Source organism: Onychomys torridus, chromosome 1 (assembly GCF_903995425.1).
Source record: "Onychomys torridus chromosome 1, mOncTor1.1, whole genome shotgun sequence".
In the NCBI taxonomy this organism is placed as follows: Eukaryota; Metazoa; Chordata; class Mammalia; order Rodentia; family Cricetidae; genus Onychomys; species Onychomys torridus.
This window is the reverse complement of record NC_050443.1, coordinates 26,830,300-26,849,917: the sequence shown is the minus strand read 5'-3', so window position 1 is coordinate 26,849,917 and position 19,618 is coordinate 26,830,300. Positions and strand designations below refer to the sequence as shown.

Below are 19,618 nucleotides of genomic sequence, written 5' to 3'. Positions count from 1 at the left end.
GAAATCAAAAGTTAGGTGACCACTCATAAGTGGATACCAGATATACAGCAAAGAACAATCAGACTGCAACCCACAGAACCAGGGAGGCTACATGGCAGGGGGGACCCTAGGATGACTGTGGCTTACAATAAGTTTTGATTTTACTCAATCACTGGGCAAGCCTTAGTGAAACATTTCACTATTAGGATAAGAATTTGTACTGTATCAAGCTGATAATAGAAAAAGGAAGGAAGGAAGGAAGGAAGGAAGGAAGGAAGGAAGGAAGGAAGGAAGGGAGGGAGGGAGGGAGGAGTGAATGAATGAATGAATGAATGAATGAAAGAAAGTTACAAGCGGAGGTGTTCTCGATGGAAAGATAAAACTGCTCCTAGAAACATTAGCTTCTAAAGGTAACCCCAGTGCTGGGACGGGCGACCTCCCTAGTGTTGGCCAAGGAGGCCCGTGAGATCCCCAAAACACTACAGGAATTGCCACTGCTTTTGGATGCCCACCAAAACCAGCTCGTAAGACTCTATTTCTTAGACACAGAGATATTAAACTGGAACTGGGTTCGAAGCCTCCTCCTTGTTGGACAGTTATAGTGGGGAAGGAGCTGCACAGGCTGCTGGGGGATTTGTCTTACTCAGCCGAGCACTGTGTTAAAACCACCCAGCTGGACAGCTGAGCCCACTGGTGCAGCAGAGGCATGGGGGCATAGGTTATGGCATATACGGCATATGTTACAGGGTACCAAACTGCTTTCTGATTGGATCTGATGCCGCCTTGACAGGAGAGAAGTCACATCTGATTAAAAGTCCAAGACTGTGGAGGGTCACAGGCCCTGGGTAGGGTTGGGAGGAGAGCTACTGCTGTTGTTTTATTAAAGAGACATGCTGTATCTGTCAAAAAAAAAAAAAAAAAAAGTTGAGTGACAGCCATGCAGCTTCGTAAGTCTGCGCACTTAGCCGGGAAAACCTAGCTTCTTCTCTTCTCTAGGAATGCTTCCCAGCACTTTGGGCCTTTCTCGGAGGCCCCTCCACCGTGTGCCTGCTCCCCATGCTAGCTTTAAGGGTAGGGCTTTTGGTTTTGTTTATTTTTTTCATTCTCTCCTCCATTCTCCTTCTCTAGGCAGCCACGGGGACCCGCACCTTGCTTGTGGGAAGGGACTGTATCTTTTAAACTCTAATAAAATTGTCCTCAAGCTGGAGGTGAGGAGAAAAAAAGAGAAAAGGAGGGGAGGAGGGGAAGGGCGGTGGGTAGGGAGAGAGGGAGGGAGGGTACAGGCCTGTGAGGAAGGGAAGGAAGGGAAACCACCCCAGTTCCTAATAGCCACCCAGCCACAGACCCCAGTGGCTGACTGGTAGCTGGAGCTCTAGAGGATTCCACCGCAACGATCAAGGGAGACATTCTGGGTGAAACTCAGACAACACCTGTGCCTGCAGCTGAGCCACCCCTGAGGAGGATCACCACATGTGTGCAAAGCACCAATGCCGGGAATGAAAGCCTTCTCACTTTGCCGGCGTGACGAGGTCATCAAGCAGGGTGGCTCCAGGAATAGGGGCCGCAGCGGCTGCCAGTTGCCTGGCTTTCTCCCGTATTCTGTCTTTGGTTTTGGAAGCAAAATCATCTGTGGTAACGATAGCTTTAGGTGCTATCCCGAATTCACTAAGATCCTCCAAAGAAGAAAAGAAAACAGAATTAGTTTATTTACATACACACAACAAATGCACTTACGCTATCACACAGACCCTCAACAAACACACTTGCACTAATCCATACACACACAACAAATGCACATGTACTACAAACATACATACACACCAAATGCACTTGTACTACAAACACACAAACACACCAAACACACTTGTACTAACACACACACAACAAATGCACTTGTGCTAACACACACGACAACAACAAAGTTTTAAAGAGATCAGTTTACTAGATTTTACTAGATATTACTAGATCTGCAGACTGGAGAGATGGCTCAGAGGTTAAGAGCACTGGTTGCTCTTCCAGAGGTCCTGAGTTCAATTCCCAGCAACCACATGACAGTTCACAACTGTCTGTAACTGCAGTCCCATGCAATCCGATGCCCTCTTCTGGTACGCATACATACATGCAGACAAAGCACCATATACTTTAAATAAATCATGAAAATTTAGAGAGCGAGAAGTCAGACGTGGTGGCACTTGCCTGTGATCCTAGCAAAGGGGAGGCTGAAGCAGGAGGGTTGCGAGCTCAGAGCCAGCCTAAGCTACATAGCAAGACTCAGTTGATTTGTTCTAGAGGCCTCCTTGTGCTGCTCCTGGTAGCGTACAGTTTACTGCTGCAATTGCCCTTGACTGTGGTGACAGGTGAAGCCATGCCTAGGTTGTAAGGTCGCAGGAGTTTGAGTTTAGCCTAGCTCTCAGTTCCTCAACCACGGGGTGCCTCAGGGTAACTGGGAAAAGCCTCAGGCTCAGCGCCCATGGATGCTGGGTTAGGGCAACTAGACATTTTCAAGTACATTTGCCACATTCCTGAGTTCAGAAACTGTCCCACCGTCCCCTGCACAGACACTGCTTGAGTGATGGAGAAGCCACCAGTGTACAGGCTACTGCATCACAAACATCTAACAAAAAAAGCCTCAGCATGAGGAGAGCTTCTACTGCACTCTCTGGGGAGAGGGACGGGGCCACGACCAAGGTCACCTGTCACTGCCTGACCCACCTCTTCATCCATAAAATCTTCAGGTCCAAGGACAGACTTGTCGGCCCTGTTCTGTCTTGAAGACACGAAGGTAGAGGGTGTCCATCCTGGAAAGAAGGAATTTGGTCTGTTAGGATCCTAGACAGTACTTCATCTGCTGTTCTGTTTGCTTTATTAAGATGGGGCCTGGCCAGCCAGGAACTCACTCAGTAGACCAGGCTAGCCTCGAGTCTGCCATGTTCCTCCCACACAACAGTTTAAGGACTAGGAATGTAGCTCAGGGTAGAATGCCTGCTTTAGCCTGCAGTGAGCTCTTGGGTTCTAGCCCCAGAGCCTAAATAAGGCATCATTCAGTTAACTGGCTGGTGGTGCATGCCTGTAATCTCAGCACTCAGAGACAGAGCAGGTGGAGCTCTGTGAGTTGAAGGTCAGACTGGTCTACAGATCGAGTTTGGGATTAGCCTGGTCTATAAGGTCTCAAAAAAAAGGAAGGAAGGAAGAAAGAAAAAAGAAAACAACATGCATTACTTTAAATATAGACTTGATTAGACTACCTAGTGTGACATTTTAATTCCTCCTTCTCCAGGTCAGTAGCTGGTGTGTCACAGTCCTATGTCAGGTGATTCCTGGGCAGTTCTGATGCTATTCTGGCTCCTTGACCTCTATTACCCCCAGGTGCCTCATCTGCATACCACCTGTGACACTGTCATTAGTCACTGAGTCAGAGGAGGCAGCCAGTGATTAGCTGGGAGTCTGCCTGAGGGTACTTAGGGTAAAGAGACCAAATGGAAGTCACTATCTGGCTTTAGTCACCTGCTGGACTCTCATTTTCTACAACACAGAAGGAAAGTTCTTCACTTCCAGCAGCACTAGAGAATATTCCTGTGTTCTATGGTGTGCACCAAAATGTTTAGACAGTTTTGGTTTTTAAAGCCAGACGGGCATCTGGACATGGGAATTCATGCCTGTGACCCCATGCACCTGGGAGCCTGAGAACCTTAAGTTCCAGGCCAGACTGAGCTATACGAATAAGACCTAGGAGGAGGAACCTTGAGCTCTACCAGTCATATGCTTGAGCAGTCCCCTGGCTTCTGTAGCATCATACCTTCTTTTGAGCCAACAGTATTGAAGTATCCTGCAGAGAAGCCACCACTGAAGGCGCCATGAAAGCGCTTATACCTTCCCTTCTCATCCCTGACAGTCTGATCCTGAAGAGGAACGGGTTTCTTTGGTCTTTCACCTGGAAAAAAAAGTAAATGAAAATAGAGAGAGGTGTGATGAGTTAAAGAGACTTTAGGGAAACTGTCATTTCTTAAACCTAATGTATTGTTGCTCACTTATAACTTTGTATTACCATTTATATGAATTTGCTATTTCAAGACTTTATTAGCTTATAGCTTATAAAATAAACTATTCTCCTAAGAACTATGCTGCAGCAAGAATGCCCAGGCTGGGGACTGGAGAGATAGTTCAGTGGGTAAGAGCACTGGGTGCTCTTGCAGAGGTCCTGAGTTCAATTCCCAGCACCCACATGGTGACTCACAACCATCTCCAGTTTCAGGGGATCCAATGCCTTCTTCTGGCCTCTGCAGCACCAGGCATATGCAGAGCATACATACATACACACAGGCAAATCTTCACACACACACACACACACACACACACACACACACACACACACACAAATCTAAATTAAAAAACAAACAAAAGGAAAAGGAACGTCCGAGGCTGGAGATGGCTCAGTGGGCAGAGTGCTTCCCCACAAGCGTGAGAACCCAAGTTCAGGCTCCCATTCCCAGAATGCACTGTGGTGTTTTGAATGAGAAATGTCCCCCACAGGCTCATATATTTTAATATCTGGTCCCTAGTTGGTGGCAATATTTGGGGAGGTTGTGGAACCTTTAAGAGGTGTGGCTTTACCAGGCATAGTGGTGCACGCCTTTAATCCCAGCACTCAGAAGGCAGAAACAGGCGGATCTCTGTGAGTTCAAGGCCAGCCTGGTATACAGAGTAAGTTCCAAGACAGCCAGAACTACACAGAGAAACCCTTTCTGAGGGGTGGGGTGGGGAAGTGTAGTGGGTAGCTGTTTGAGCCATAAGAGGAGAAGGTGGTGGTGTGCCCTTGTGCCCTTGCTGGAGGGAGTACATCACTGTGGGCAGGCTTTCAAAGTTTATAATCTCCCCCACTTCCAGTTCCCTCGGCCTGCTCGTGTTGGTGGTTAAGATGTGCCCTCTCAGCTCCATGCTTTGGCTGTCTTTCATGCCTTCCTGCCATTGTAGACTCTCCTCTAGAACCCTAAGTTGTTTTTGGTCATGGTGCTTTATCACAGCAACAGAGGAGTAACTAATGCACCCACATAAAGACGGATGAGGAATCTTGTGTGTGTAATCCCGGCACACCTCCTGCACACAGGAGAATCCCTGGAAGACCACACAAGCCTGGTGCCCACCAAAGCCCCCAGCAAAGAAAGCCTGTCTCAAGCAAGCTGGAGGGCCAAGACCTACACCTGAGGTTATCCTATCCACCACACTCATGCCATGGAACACACATGCTCACACACATAAACATGTACACATACACATCACACCAAAGATAAAAAAACATTCTGCTTTTCCTACTAAATTTCATCACAAAATCCAAATTAGGGCTGGAGAGACGGCTCAGTGGGTAGTGTTTGCTGTGCAGATCCCAGCACCCATGTAAAAGCCAATGTGTCTACAACCCAGCGCTGGGGTAGGCAGAGATGAGGTCAAATGGAAAGCCATAGAAGAAGACTCCCAACCTCGGCCTTCAGTCTCCAGTCAAGAATATATAGCTGTACATACATCCCAGACACACAAAAATAAAAACACTTTTATAAAATAATACTGGGGCTGGTGGCAGGGTGGCACACACTTTTAATCCCAGCACCTAGGAGGCAGAGGCAGGAGGATGTCTATGAATTCAAAGACAAACTGGTCTACATAGTTCCAGACCAGCTAGGATTATCGAGTGAGATTCTGTCTACAAAAACATATACACGAGGGGAAGGGGGATGTTCAAATGATGGAGTTTAAGTTTCCTGGCAATGAAGGGGTGAGATGTTGAAGTGGCACATAACACCAAGAGGAACACTGTTTGGGGCTCAGGGCCCAAACATGTGCTAAGCATGTCCTTACCGAGTTATGCCCCCAATCCTGAAAAGGCACATTCAATTCTGTGCCTTTTCTACAACAACAGCTCTGCCTCTAGAACACTCCCTTCAGATACGACTTTTCTTTCTAATCTTAAGAGTTTCCTCACTGTCTGTGAGTCTCCACGAAATCATGACCATGCTCTTTTGAAATTGATGTGTGTGTGTGTGCACACTTGCCATGGAGTGTGTGTGTGTGCCTGTGTGTGCATATGCCATGGAATGTATGTATCCTTGTGTAAGCACACATGCCATGGAGTGTGTGTATCCCTATGTATGCACACATGCCATGGAGTGTGTGTATCCCTGTGTATGCACACATGCCATTGAGTGTGTGTGTGTGTGTGCGCCTATGTGTGCAATCATGCTATGGAGTGTGTATGTGCAGAGTGTGTGGCAGTCAGGGCAACTTTCTATTTTTGCTTTTCAATACAGGGTTTTTCTGTGTAGCCCTGGCTGTCCTGGAACTCACTCTATAGACCAGGCTGGCCTTGAGCTCAGAGATCCACCTGCCTCTGCCTCCCAAGTGCAGGGATCAAAAGTGAGCACCATCATGCCTTATAGAGGACAACTTTTGAAAGTCGACTTTCTCTTTCTTTCTACCATGTGGGATCAAACGCATCTTGTTGGACTTGGCAGCAAGCACCTTTATCCACTGATTCCTCTCAATGACCCACAGTTAATGATTTTTACATGTCTTCCTTTTCAAACAGGGCTGAAAACAGCTGGGCTGTTACGCTGTACAAGCATACATTGAGCCTAAGACAAAAGTTCCTTACGATTCAAGTTTTAGGTGGTATTGACACAAACTGCTGCCTATAACTCAAAAGTTCTGAATTTATTTAAAATGTAAAAAGAATCCAGGTATGGTGGCACATGCCTGTTATCCACAGCGTTTGGAACAGGAAGCAGGTCTGTGGTCAGGTGAGGGTGTGGTCACAATGGTTCACACTCTTGGACGATAACTCCACCCTTACTCCAGTCTCCTCAGTGCGGGACTCCAGTCAGCTAGACCTCTCTATGCCTTAGCGTCCCCAGCTTTAAAATGTGAACAGCATTAGAGTAATAACTACTGACCGGACACAGGAGCATGCCTGTCATCTATGTCCTCCCGAGTACGACAGAGCACTGTATGCTAGAAACAAACCAACCAGTAGCTATTTCAAAGCCATTTATGAAATTAGACAATGCTTGTGAAGAACTCAGCAGGAGGACACAGAAGTACTTTTAAAATGCTGGCAAGCAGGGCTGGGGCTAGAGAGATGGCTCAGAGGTTAAGAGCTCTGTTTGCTCTTCCAAAGGTCCTGAGTTCAATTCCCAGCAACCACATGGTGGCTCACAACCATCTGTAATGAGATCTGGTGCCCTCTTCTGGCCTGTGGGAATAGGTGCAGACAAAACACTGTATACATAGTAAATAAATAAATCTTTAAAAATAAATAAAATGCTGGCAAGCATTGCTGTTCTTGCTATTAGCATTTTGTATCATGAGGTATCCTCAGCATACCCACGGCTTCAGTAAACCAGTTCTTTTTCTTTTCCTTTTTTCTTTTCCTCCCCTCCTTTCTCCTCTCTTCCCCTTCCTTCCCCTTCCCTCCCTCCTCCTCCTTCTTCTTTCTCTCTCTCTCTGCCCCCTCTCTCTCTTTCTTCCAGACAGGGTTTCTCTGTGTAACAAACAGCTTTGGTTGTCCTGGAACTCACTCTGTAGACCAGGCTAGCCTCAAACTCACAGAGATCCACCTGCCTCTGTCCCCTAAGTGCTGGGATTAAAAGGCATGTGCCACCGCCATCCAGCTTCGGTTCTTACTTTTTAAATAAAATTAATTAATTAAAAAGTCAGGCATGCTGGGTAGTGGTGGTGAATGCCTTTAATTCCCGTAGTCGAGAGACAGAGGTAGGTAGACCTCTGTGAGTTCAAGGCCAGCGGGGTCTACACAGTGAGTCCCAGGAAAGCAGGGCTGCTACACAGAGAAACTTTGTCTCAAAAAACAAAACGAAACAAAACAAAAAGTCAGGCATAGTGGTACATGCCTGTAATCCCAGCATTTGGGAGACAGAGGTAGGAAGATTACTGGAGTTTGCATCCAGTCTGGGCTAACACAAGACCCTGTCACAAAAACCACACCACCCCATCCCAATCCTAGAAAAAAATAAAATAATAAAAACTATACCAAAAGACCAGGTATTCTGAGTTCAAATACCCCAACTATACAACCTATTTGTTTTGTAGTCTTGAACAAAGGGCTTAATCTCGGTAGAGCTTGGCTTCTAAAACTGTAAAATTAGTGTAATGATAGAACCCCTCTTTTTGTGGTAACAACAAGAAGTAAATATCACTGAGTAACAGATCAGAGACAGTATTTGTCTAGCATGCAAGATGCCCTGGGCTCCATTCTCAGCATCAATAAACAAACAAATCACGTACAAAGCTTTGCCATAGCCAGACTCAGTTAATACTAGCTATGGTGCCTTTTTTACTTTAAAAACTGAACTACAGCCAGGTGGTGGTGCACACGCCTTTACTCCCAGGACTCAGGAGGCAGAGGCAGGTGGATCTCTGAGTTCAAGGCCAGCCTGGTACAGAGCTAGCTCCAGGACAGCCAGGGCTGTTACACAGAGAAATCCTGTCTCAAAAACAAAAAACCTGAACTACAGCTAAGGTCCCATAGTGCAGGATTTTCACCATTTGTTTTGTTTTCTTTAAATAACAAAACAACAACATCAGGGCCTCAAGTACCCAGGATGACCCCTAAGCCTCACACTCACTATGTAGCTAAGAATGACTTGAACTTCTGAGACGCCCAACTCTACCTCTTGAGTGTTAGGATTACAGACATGAACCATGATGGCTTTATGTGGTGCTGGGGATAACTCAAGGCTTCAAGCATGCCAGGAAAGCACGCTGCCAAGTGAGTTATACCCCAACTCCAATTTTCCCCATTTCTTAAAAACAGTACACACACTCCCTACTTTGCGTGCAACTGGTGTGGCTCCCGACTTGGTCAGATTTCTCAGTCTAGCACTACTGACAGTTTGCTCTTTGGAATTCTTTGTTGTGGGGAGACGTCCTGAGTGCTGTGGGATATTTAGCAGCATCTGGGGCAGACTTGCTCCCCTCTCCCACCTTGCCAATAAGCAGCAGCTCGGAAGCTCTGGGCTAAGGTTAAAGAGGGCTTTCCTGCCAGCCCTGGGTGCAATCCATGCAGCCTTCTTGACCTGGAAGGGAGATAATATCTGCAGACAGCTAAGTGGGACCCGGGGAGGCACATCATGAGAGCCAACCAGCGTGACCAGCCAGTCCACAGAACTCCTGAGGAGACGGCGCCATCTCTAACCAGGGTGCTGGGAAAACTCCAGAGAGGAAGTGACACCTTAGCCAGGCTGGACTGTAATCATGGCCACTAATAACAAGAACTTCCCCCTTATCAGGGGCCGGTAAGTTGTTTCATCTATCCTATGATAGGGTACTTAGGAAGTAACTGCCTGAGGTCCACAGTTAATAAGCACAAAGTTGAGCTAGATCTCAACACTATCTCTCAGCTGGCGCTACCACCCACATTGTTCCTTACTCATTCCTCAGCTAGAAATTCATGAGGACCTCACTGCTGGAAGAAACCCGGCTCTAGACTCTGGTAGAAAAAGCTAAGCACCAAACCCAGCAGAGACCTGTGTGCGTGTGTCTGACAGTGTGAAGGACCTCAGAATGAGGAGAATTTTGTTAGCCGTAGACATGTTCCAACAGAAGCACTCCATCAGCAAACAGGAGGTCTAATAGGGCAGTGTTGGGCTTGAGGAGAGAGGTATCCTGACAGAATAATTCATGCTTAGCATGCATTAAGCCCTGATTCCATCCAAAGCATCCCCCCCAAAAAAAAACCCATAATGTCAGGTATACTGAGAGGGTCCAGTCAAACTAGATGAACAGGTAAGATGCAGTCGGAAGAAAAGACAGACAATTCAAGGCCCTTGAGCACAGCGCTATGGGCCTGTAACATGCTCTGTGTCGAGGGACACCGAGGTAGGTTTAGGGATGACAGTCACAGCACTAAAGGAGAACAGCCCAGAAATGAATCTGTCCAGGAGGGCTGAGATGAGCATTCTAGAATGAGGTGACAAGTACTGAAGGAGGCCTCCTTCCCGAGCTGTCAGGAAATTCCCTAGCTAATACTTAGACAATGAACCCTGCTGTCAGGACCAGAAACTTTAATTAAGGCTTATTGAGTCAGAAGAGCCAGGCCTCTGCCAATGTCCATCTGACCTGTCACAACTTCAAAGCAGGAGTAAGAGTGATTATTGGTCTAGCTGGACTGTAAAACGCAGCCAGAAACTTCAGAGTGGATCAGGGGCTGTACTGCAGCTCAGTGGTAGAGAGAGGATCAGCACGTGGAAGGCCCTGGGTTCCCTGGGAGGAAGGCAGAAGGGAAGGAGAAGGGTGGGGGAGAAAGTTCTAAAGCTTCTAACACGGAGAAATCACAGAGCATTTCCAGAGGCTGGAGAGGTGGCTCACCAGTTAAGAGCACTTACAGCTCTTCCAAAGGACCTAAGCTCAGATCCTAGTACCCACATCAGGCAGCAGAAGTGCCTATAAATCAAGCTCCAAGAAATCTAAAGTCCTCTTTTAGAAGTCCTACATACACACACACACACACAAACACAAATAAATAATAAATATTTAAAAAAAAAAAAAAAAAAAAGAGGGAGCTGGAGAGATGGCTCAGTGAGTGGTTAAGAGCACTGACTACTCTTCCAGGACCTGGGTTCAAGTCCCAGCAACCACATGGTGGCTCACAACCACCCATAATGAAATCTGGTGCCCTCTTCTGGCCTTCAAGAGACACATGTAGGCAGAACACTGTATACATAATTAATAAATAAATAAATAAATAAATAAATAAATAAATCTAAAAAAAAGTAATTTTTTTAAGAGTGTTTCTAGATCCTCTCCCCACACAGACACACATATACATAAATAATAAGATAAAACTTAAAAAAAAAAAAAAAGAGGGGGCTGGAGAGGTGGCTCAGAGCTTAAGAGTGGCCGCTCTTCCAGAGGTCCTGAGTTCAAATCCCAGCAACCACATGGTGGCTCACAGCTCTGGTGTCCTATTCTGGGACTCGTTCAGAACACTGTATACATAATAAATAAATTTTTTTAAAAAAAGAAAGAAAGATGCCAGGTGGTGGTGGCGCACGCCTGTAATCCCAGTACTCGGGAGGCAGAGGCAGGTGGATCTGAGTTCGAGGCCAGCCTGGTCTACAAAGCAAGTTCCAGGACAGCCTCCAAAAAGCTACAAGAAACACTGTCTCGAAAAAAAACAAAAAGAAAAAAAAAGAAAGCGAGAGAGTGACAGAGAAAGAAACAAAGAAACAAGGAAAGAAAGGAAGGAAGGAAGGAAGGGAGGAAGGAAGGAAGGAAGGAAGGAAGGAAGGAAGGAAGGAAGGAAGGAAGAAAATGTTTCTAGCCAGACAATGGTGGTGCACACCTTTAATCCCAGCACTCAGAGGCAGAGGCAGGTAGATCTATGAGTTCGAGGCCAGCCTGGTCTACAGAGCAAGTTCCAGGACAGCCAGGGCTACACAGAGAAACCCTATCTCAAAAAAACAAAAAGAAAAGAAAAGAAAGAGTGTTTCTAAATCAAAATAAGAGAAAAGTCTACAAATCAATGTCCTTTCCTTTCACCTCAAAAGCATAGTTAGACCAGTTTTTTCATTTCTAACTTTTGTTAAAAACAGTAAGAACTGGAGGGTCTGGCAAGACACCTCAGTGGATAAAGGCACTTGTTGCCAAGGCTGACAGCCTGTGTTTAATCTCTGGGACCTACATAGGAGGAGAGTACTGACTCCCCCAAGTTGTCCTCTGGCCTCTGCACACAAACTGTGGCATGTGCATACCTCCCCACAGTAATAGTAACATAATTTAACATTCAAAAGAATTAGAAAAATCAAGACCAAACAGTTGATGGATTAATAGCACATCTCTTCTCAAAGAAATAATTGTAGGACCAGAAATACAGAAATGATACAAATGGATGTTCAACATGGCTCTAGCTGTGTGTGCATGACCCTTGCCCTCTTCTCCCATTGCTACCATCTAAGCGGTCTTCACAGGGCACGTCTCTCCTCTCCGGCTTCTCCATTAGCTTGTGAAGGACATGATCCAAGAACATCCCATATCTTAGCACTTGCAAACCTTGTGAGTTTCTTCTTTACTAAATTTGGAACTCCTCAAGTCAAAGATCTCTACCAACTGATTCCTTATATTCCTAGATGTGGCCATAAGTTTTCTCAGGTCCCACCTGGCCTTGCTGCCCGCAGCCACTCTATGTATCACCATGTGTTCCATGGCTTCACCTGCATCCCATTACATGTTGCTCTTAGGATAGCCATCTAGCATCTCCCTCCCTCCACCTTTCTCTTTCCTGTCCCTCTCTTTGGATTTCCCGCCTGCCTGTAGGCTGCCTTGCCATAGGCCAAATCAGCTTATTTATTAACCAATGGGAACAACATATATTCACAGCATACAGAAAGACATCCCCCAGCACCTAGGGTGTTGTGCTTGCCAGTAAAACTGATGTGATCTTGACTGTATTGAACTAGGATTAGAGACAGGTATGATGGCCCTGCTTAACCCCACAGTCTACTTAGAGAAGAACTCTACAATTAGCGCTGAGGGGACTTGAAACTAAATGTATTATAGATCTGAGGGTGGTAGGTATAAAACAGATGTCTCAGGAAACACAAGGGCAACCTTCAAACATACAAGAACTTATCCAGAGACTAGCCTTTCTCCACCTTGGTCAGCAAAGGGTAGGGGTAGAGGCAGAATCTGGTAAATGTTTCCAATGATTAGAACTGTTCGGGCTGGGGATGTAGCTCAGTTATAGAATGCTTGCCTAGCATGCCCAAAAGCTTGAGTTTCATCCAAAGCACCACACAAATCGGGCATGTAGTACATGCCTGTGATCTCAGCACTTGGGAGGTGGAGCAGGAGGACCAGAAGTTCAAGCTACGCAGCAAGTCTGAGGCTAGCTCAGGCTATGTGGGACTCTGTCTCAGAAGAACTGTCTAAGACAGATGGTATATGTGATGGGCAAGCCTGTAAGCCCAGTCCTGGGAAGGCTAAGAAAGGAGAATTGTCCTGAATTCAAGGCAGCCTGATCTACATATTTAACAAGTACAAGGCCAGCTTGGGCTATATAGAAAGACCCTATCTTTTTTTTTTTTTTTTTTTTTCCAGAGCTGAGGACCGAACCCAGGGCCTTCTGCTTGCTAGGCAAGCGCTCTACCACTGAGCTAAATCCCCAACCCGAAAGACCCTATCTTATACCCACTGCTGCCAAAAAAGAACAGTAAGAAAAGGTCTCCTTGAAAATATCTCAGAAGTATAACCAACAGGAGGTGGTCAGGATGGGAAGAGAGGTGTGGAAATCTCACCAACAAAAGTCTTCAGGTAACTTCTGGGCCCAGGACCACCACTGTGATCCCCCTGTCTTCCCCACAGGGTTAACCCTGCTATCAGTGGTTGTGGTAAAGCCAGTCATTAAGTAGAACAGACCAGAAACACCACAGAACCTTGGCTCATCTTACCTTCTCCCCTATATCTCACCAACAATTCTAGTCAACCCTGCTTTCCAATCCTACTCTTTACAAAGGGCTAACTGTCACTGCTAACTCTCCAGGCCACACAACCACTATCTCCAGACTAATTATCTTTCTGGCTAACATCTCGGCTCCATTCTACACATCCCAAAACCAGACTATTCTCAAAATCGAAGCTAAAAAACGTTAAAACATACATCCTGCTGGATGGTGGTGGTGCACATCTTTAATCCCAGCACTCAGGAGGCAGAGGCAGGTGGATCTCTGTGATTCCAGCCAGGTGTAGATAATAAGAGCCTGTCTCAAACAAAACAGGAGAAAAAAAATCTGTCCTTGTGTAAACTGCACCAATGACTTTTCCTACCCTTAATATAAGAGGCAAACTCCTTGCTGGGTGAGATGGCACACAGTTATAAACCAAGCACGTGGAAAGCAGGGCCAGGAGGGTCAATTGTGCAAGGCCAGTCTCAGCTACATAGCGGGTCTGAGGTAGTGTGAGCTGCATGAGACCCTGTCTGAAAATGAAAGGATTCTAATTCTTGGGGCTGGATGTGTAAACACACACACACACACACACACACACACACACACACACACACACTCCTTACCATTGCAAGTGCCAACCGCACCTTTCCTGGAGGCCCTGGGTTCCATCCTCAGACACACACACACACACACACACACACACACACACACACTCTCACTCTCTCTCTCTCTCTCTCTCTCTCTCTCTCTCTCTCTCTCTCTCTCTCTCTCTCTCTCTCTCTCTCTCTCTCCCTCTCTCTCTCCCTCTCTCTCTCCCTCTCCCCCTCTCCCCCTCTCCCCCATCTCTGTTTTTCCCAGGGCTGGTTTCTTTTGCTTTCAAGTCTGGGTGCAAACGTCCCCTCGCGGCAAGAGCCTGCTGACCACCTTCCAGCACAACCAAGTTGCTTAGTCATTCTTGCACCTCCCACCCCTCCACGTCCTTCTCTGCCCCCGAGAAGGCGGCACACGAGTGCAGATCACACACCTCCCCACCGGTCCCCTGTGCCCACAGAGAGCAAAACCCAGGCCGAGCTGTCGCTGGAGCCCACGCGCTGGACACCCAGGCTGCGCCCCGCAGACTCGGCCAGCCATCGGACCCTCACCTTCCTCCAGAGGTTCCAGGCCCGTCCCATAGCTAACCAGGTCCTCATCGCTGTCACTGTCCAGAGCCGCCATCCTGCTCCCTTCCGGGCTCCGCCCCCTCGCTACGGGGGCCTCTATGGGCCAAAAGCCTTCCCACTTTCGCCTCCGCGAATCTGAGACCACTATAAAGTTGTGTTCATTTTGTGGAGGAAATGCCACCTCCGCCTTGCCTTGCAGGGCCTAATCCTATGTGAGGCCGACTCAGGCTTCAGTTAAGATTGTATCTGTAGCCGGGCGGTGGTGACGAATGCCTTTGTCTCTGCACTCAGGAAGCAGAGGCAGGTGGATCTCTGTGAGTTCGAGGCCAGCCTGGTCTACAGAGCAAGTTCCAAGACAGGCTCCAAAACTACACAGAGAAACCCTGTCACAGAAATAGATAGATAGATAGATAGATAGATAGATAGATAGATAGATAGATAGATAGATAGATAGATAGATAGATAGGTAGGTAGATGGACGGATGGATGGATGGATGAATAAATGAATGAATGAATGAATGAATGAACGAACAAACAAATAAATAAATAAGTAAATAATACTGTATCTATAACACCCATCCCTGCCCTGTAATGTGCCTGAGTACTTGGAGGACAAGGCACTAAGATGCTGGAAGCCATCCAAATGTCAGGCGGCAGAGTGTACCTGTCCCACAACTGCCTCACTTGCCCCTGCTTCACCTCCTCAGCAGCAATCAGTGCCAACCTCGATCTCCCACCCATCCCAACCCTCCTCCGGAAAAAAGCTTGTGTACTCAGGCACCAGGTCGTCTGCGCTAGAGATGGGAGGAACACAACAGGCAGAAGGGTGTGCAGTACGTATGTTATGAATGGGGCCACACACACTCACACACGGTATACTCATCATCCTTATCTTCACAAAAGCGAGGCCTCCTTCTAGACTTCTGGAAGGATTCACTGCCTCTGAGACTATTAGAACCCATGCATGCTGCTAAGTAGATTGGTCCAAGATGAGGTACCAGGCATGGAGAGAGCTGGAGGTCAGATCAGACTACAGTCATAAATAATCAAATACATAGGAAGAAGATAAAAGAAAAAGAGAAAAAGAAAGAAAGGTGAGTGGGTTTGAGGTGCAGTTCAATGGTAGAGCCAGAGTTTAGCATGTTTGAAGCCTGGATTTCCATTCCCAGAGACCCAGGCTCCATCTCTAGCACTGACAAAAAAACAAAAACAAAAACCAGGATACACTAATGAAAAGCAGGGAGGAAGGAAGTAAGGTACATGGGATGATAATAATAACATGGGGGCAGGGATACTAAGGAAAGAAAACTGGAAGGGGGGACAGTAAAGAGAGGGGAGGGAGAAAAGGATGCTGGAGGCCCCTCATCAATGCTAAAGAGACAACATCTGTCAAATGGGGTGCTGTTATCTCACCTCACACACTTTTTTGGCCAAGACAAAAAATACTAAGTTCAACTAATAAGGTGTTAGGCAGATGTAAAAACCTCTCCTGGAAGTCCAGACTTGTAAAAACAATTTTGTACCTGTGTACAATGCATTATGATCATCTTCACTCCCAAATTAACCCTCTCTTATCCCCTCCCACTCCTGCAGACCCCTTCTTCTGAATTAGTCCCTCTGCTTTTGTGAGTGTGTGAGTGTGAGTGCGTGTGTGTGTGTGTGTGTGTGTGTGTGTGTGTGTGTGTGGTCCTGTGCGGCCAGCCACAGCGCTGCCTGTTCATGTGTCCATGATCACAATGGCCCTGTCATACCCAGTGCCTTTCATCACACTCCTCACCATTTGTGTGGTCCTTATCATCATCTTTCTGCCCTCTCTTCTACAGTGTCACCCGAGCCTCACAGGGAAGCAATATAAACGCCCAGTTTAAGGCCGAGCACTCAACAGTCACTGTATCCCCTTGATGACATATAAGTCAAAGCATTAACCATAGCCACTACAAAAAGAAACTCCTTTGAAGCTGGACATGGTGGTGCATTTCTTTCTTTAACCCTAGGACTTGGGAGCCAGTGGCAGATGGATCTCCCTGGGTTCAAGGCCACCCTGGTCTACAGAGTGAGTTCCAGGTCAGCCAGGGCAGAAGCCACTCTGACCAAGAGCAACAGTGGCCTGGGTTGGGTATAAAAAATAAGTATTTAGAAGGCAGTTTAACTCCATGACCACTTAAAAATCATTAGTAGTAAATTACTGACAAGGGCCTTTGACCTCCCCAGATTTTGACCAGATTTACCATAATAGACATGTATTTTCTCCCATAGAGCAAACCTCAGATCCAATCAGGAAGTGGTTAGTTACTCCCAAAAACCATCATGTCACTAAGACACCAGTGGGTACATCTTGCATGACAGGTCAATATTATAGTACTCGGGGACCATACTGGGTAAGATGACGGATTACTTTTCTCCTTCAGGAGCCTGCATGGTACCTCCTGGCACTGGACTCTATCCAGCTTACATTCAACATGGTCCCTGTGTCCCACGGTATTTGTGCCCAATGTACTTTGTCCTCAGCAACAAGGTTGTTTTCTGGGGGACTTTTTTTTTTTTTTTTTTTTTGAGACAGGGTTTCTCTGTGTAGTTTTGGTGCCTGTCCTGGATCTCTCTCTGTAGACCAGGCTGGCCTTGAACTCACAGAGACCCACCTGGCTCTGCCTCCTGAGTACTAGGATTAAAAGTGTGTGCCACCACCACCAGGCCTTTTGGGGGGCTTTTTGAGACAGGGTTTCTCTGTGTATCTCTAGCTGTCTTGAAACTCTCTCCATAGACAAGGCTGGACTCGAACTCAGAGATCCCCCTGCCTCTACCTCCCGAGTTCTGGGATTAAAAGCGTGTGCCACCACTTGGCTATTTTTTGCTTGATAGTGGTTTTTTGGTGTTTTGTTTCTTGTGGGTGGGTGGGTGGATCTCACTATGTACCCCTAGCTAAGCCTAGAACTCACTATACAGACCAGGCTGGCCTGGAATTAAATGTGTGCACCACCACACCAGTCAGCAATTAGGTCTTACCATCTACTCTGATGAGTGAATGAAAAAAAGAAATACAAAAGAAAGGAACGTGACTGTTCCTAGGCATGGTGGAGGAGAAAGTTTATTATAGATAAAAGGGAGACATAGTCAGAGGCAGGGACATCTGGGGGAGTCCAGAGTGGACATGACCCTGAGCCATGTGAGGAGAGGAGGGGAGGGGAGAAGGGGGAGAGGGGGAACCAGGTGCAGCAGCCAAGAAAAAGGGCCAAAGGTAAAGAGGATGGGTAACCAAAATGCTGGATTACATAGGGAAGAGCCTCTGGGGGAAGGGCAGCCCAACCTGTACGTTGGAGAGTTCAGGGTAGGGAGCACAGCATGCCACAGTCTGTAACTGGTAGGGACTGAGAGATCCTGGAGATCCTGGTGGCTAAATCTACTTCAATGTGTAAATAGGCACCTCTGCTATTTGTTCCAGGGTTTGAGACTTAATAGTGGGTAGCCACAAGCAGTGACAATCACCTGTAGTGTTTTGGAGCCAAGTCTGGGAACTGCCTGAACAACAACCCAGAGAAGAAGGATCTAGCACTAAGCCCAGGTTTTCTTTTTCTTTGCTTGTTTTTTTTGTTTTGTTTTGTTTCTTCAGACAGGGTTTCTCTGTGTAGCTTTGCGCCTTTCCTGAAACTCCCTCTGTAGCCCAGGCTGGCCTCGAACTCACAGAGATCCACCTCTGCCTCTGTCTCCCGAGTGCTGGGATTAAAGGTGGCCGCCGCCGCCGCCACCACCACCACCACCACCACCACCACCACCCGGTGGTGTTTATTGTGTTTTACTTGTATGTATGTGTGTACACCAGTGTGTGCCTGGTATCTCTGGAGCCAGAAGAAGACATTGGAACTAGAGTTAAGGACAGTTATGAGATACCATGTGGGTGCTGGGAATCAAACCTGGGTCCTCTGGAAGAGCAGCCAATGCTGCTTAAGTCTTGAACCATCACTCCAGTCCTTGACTTTGAACTTTTGATCCTACTGCCTCCACTACCCTGGGGCCTTCCATCACAGGTGTGTGCTACTACATTCTAGTTATCATTTCTTTCAGATGACAACTTCCAAGCTCCTTTGCCCCCCTCGCTTTTTGTAATATACAGTATATTATTATCTGTAGGACCCTACTGTGCAATAACACCGCAGAACTTCTCGCTTCTAGCTGAGTGTACCTTGGTGCTCCTGGACCAGCCTTTCCCAATCCTCTCTTCTAGCCTCCAATAATTACTCTTCCACTTTCGTCTTTGATGAGATCATTTGTTAGAATCCCACATATCAGTAGATCTTGTGGTGCTTGTCTTGCTTTCTCTGGCTTATTTTATTCAACATAATGCTGTCTGGTTCCATCCACACTGTTGAAATTATCAGGATGTTTAATTCAGTTGTTTGTTTGTTTGTTTGTTTTTGAGACAAGGTCTCAAGTGGCCCAGGTTGTCCTTGAACTCACTATGTAGCTGAGGATGCCCTTGAACTCCTTATCTTGTTTCCTCCACCTCCACCTCCTAAGGGCCCAACAGGTTTTCACTCTTTTTTTTAAATTATTATTATTGACACTATCTTATGTGTAGTTTGAATGAGAATATTCCCCATCTGTTCAGATGTTTGAATTCTTGGTGACTAGTTGGTGGCACTCTGTAGCCCAGGCTGGCCTCGAACTCATAGAGATCCACCTGCCTCTGCCTCCTGAATGCTGGGATTAAAGGAGCTCGCCACCACCACCCTACTGTTGGCACTGTTTAAGGGAGGTTTAGGAGGGTGGCCTTACTAGTGGAAGTATATCACTTTCAGATTTCAAAGCCATATGCAAGTCTCAGTTTTGCTCTCTCTGTTTCCTGTTTGCAGTTCAAGATGTAAGCTCTTAGCCAGGTGTAGTGTTGTACATCTTTACCCCAGCCCTCAAGAAGCAGAGGCAAGAGGATCCCTGAGACCAGCCTAGTCTATAGAGCAAGTTCCGAGACAGAACAACACAGAGAAACTTTGTCTCAAAAAAACAGTGGCTCACACCTTTAATTCCCAGCACTGGAGA

General features: G+C 46.8%; 1 protein-coding gene across 1 annotated transcript in view; it reads right to left on the bottom strand.

The window, feature by feature from the left end:
- Positions 1–14,656, bottom strand: part of Gpatch1 (G-patch domain containing 1) — a 47,691-nt gene extending 33,035 nt beyond the window's left edge. Inside the window, exons 1-4 of the mRNA XM_036205980.1 lie at positions 14,570–14,656; positions 3,776–3,910; positions 2,692–2,777; positions 1,492–1,652 (exon numbers count right to left, since the gene is read on the bottom strand). Coding sequence (XP_036061873.1) covers positions 1,492–1,652; positions 2,692–2,777; positions 3,776–3,910; positions 14,570–14,642 — 455 coding nt within the window. The 5' untranslated portion in view covers positions 14,643–14,656. The remainder of the gene's footprint in view (positions 1–1,491; positions 1,653–2,691; positions 2,778–3,775; positions 3,911–14,569) is intronic.
- Positions 14,657–19,618: the final 4,962 nt, after the last annotated feature.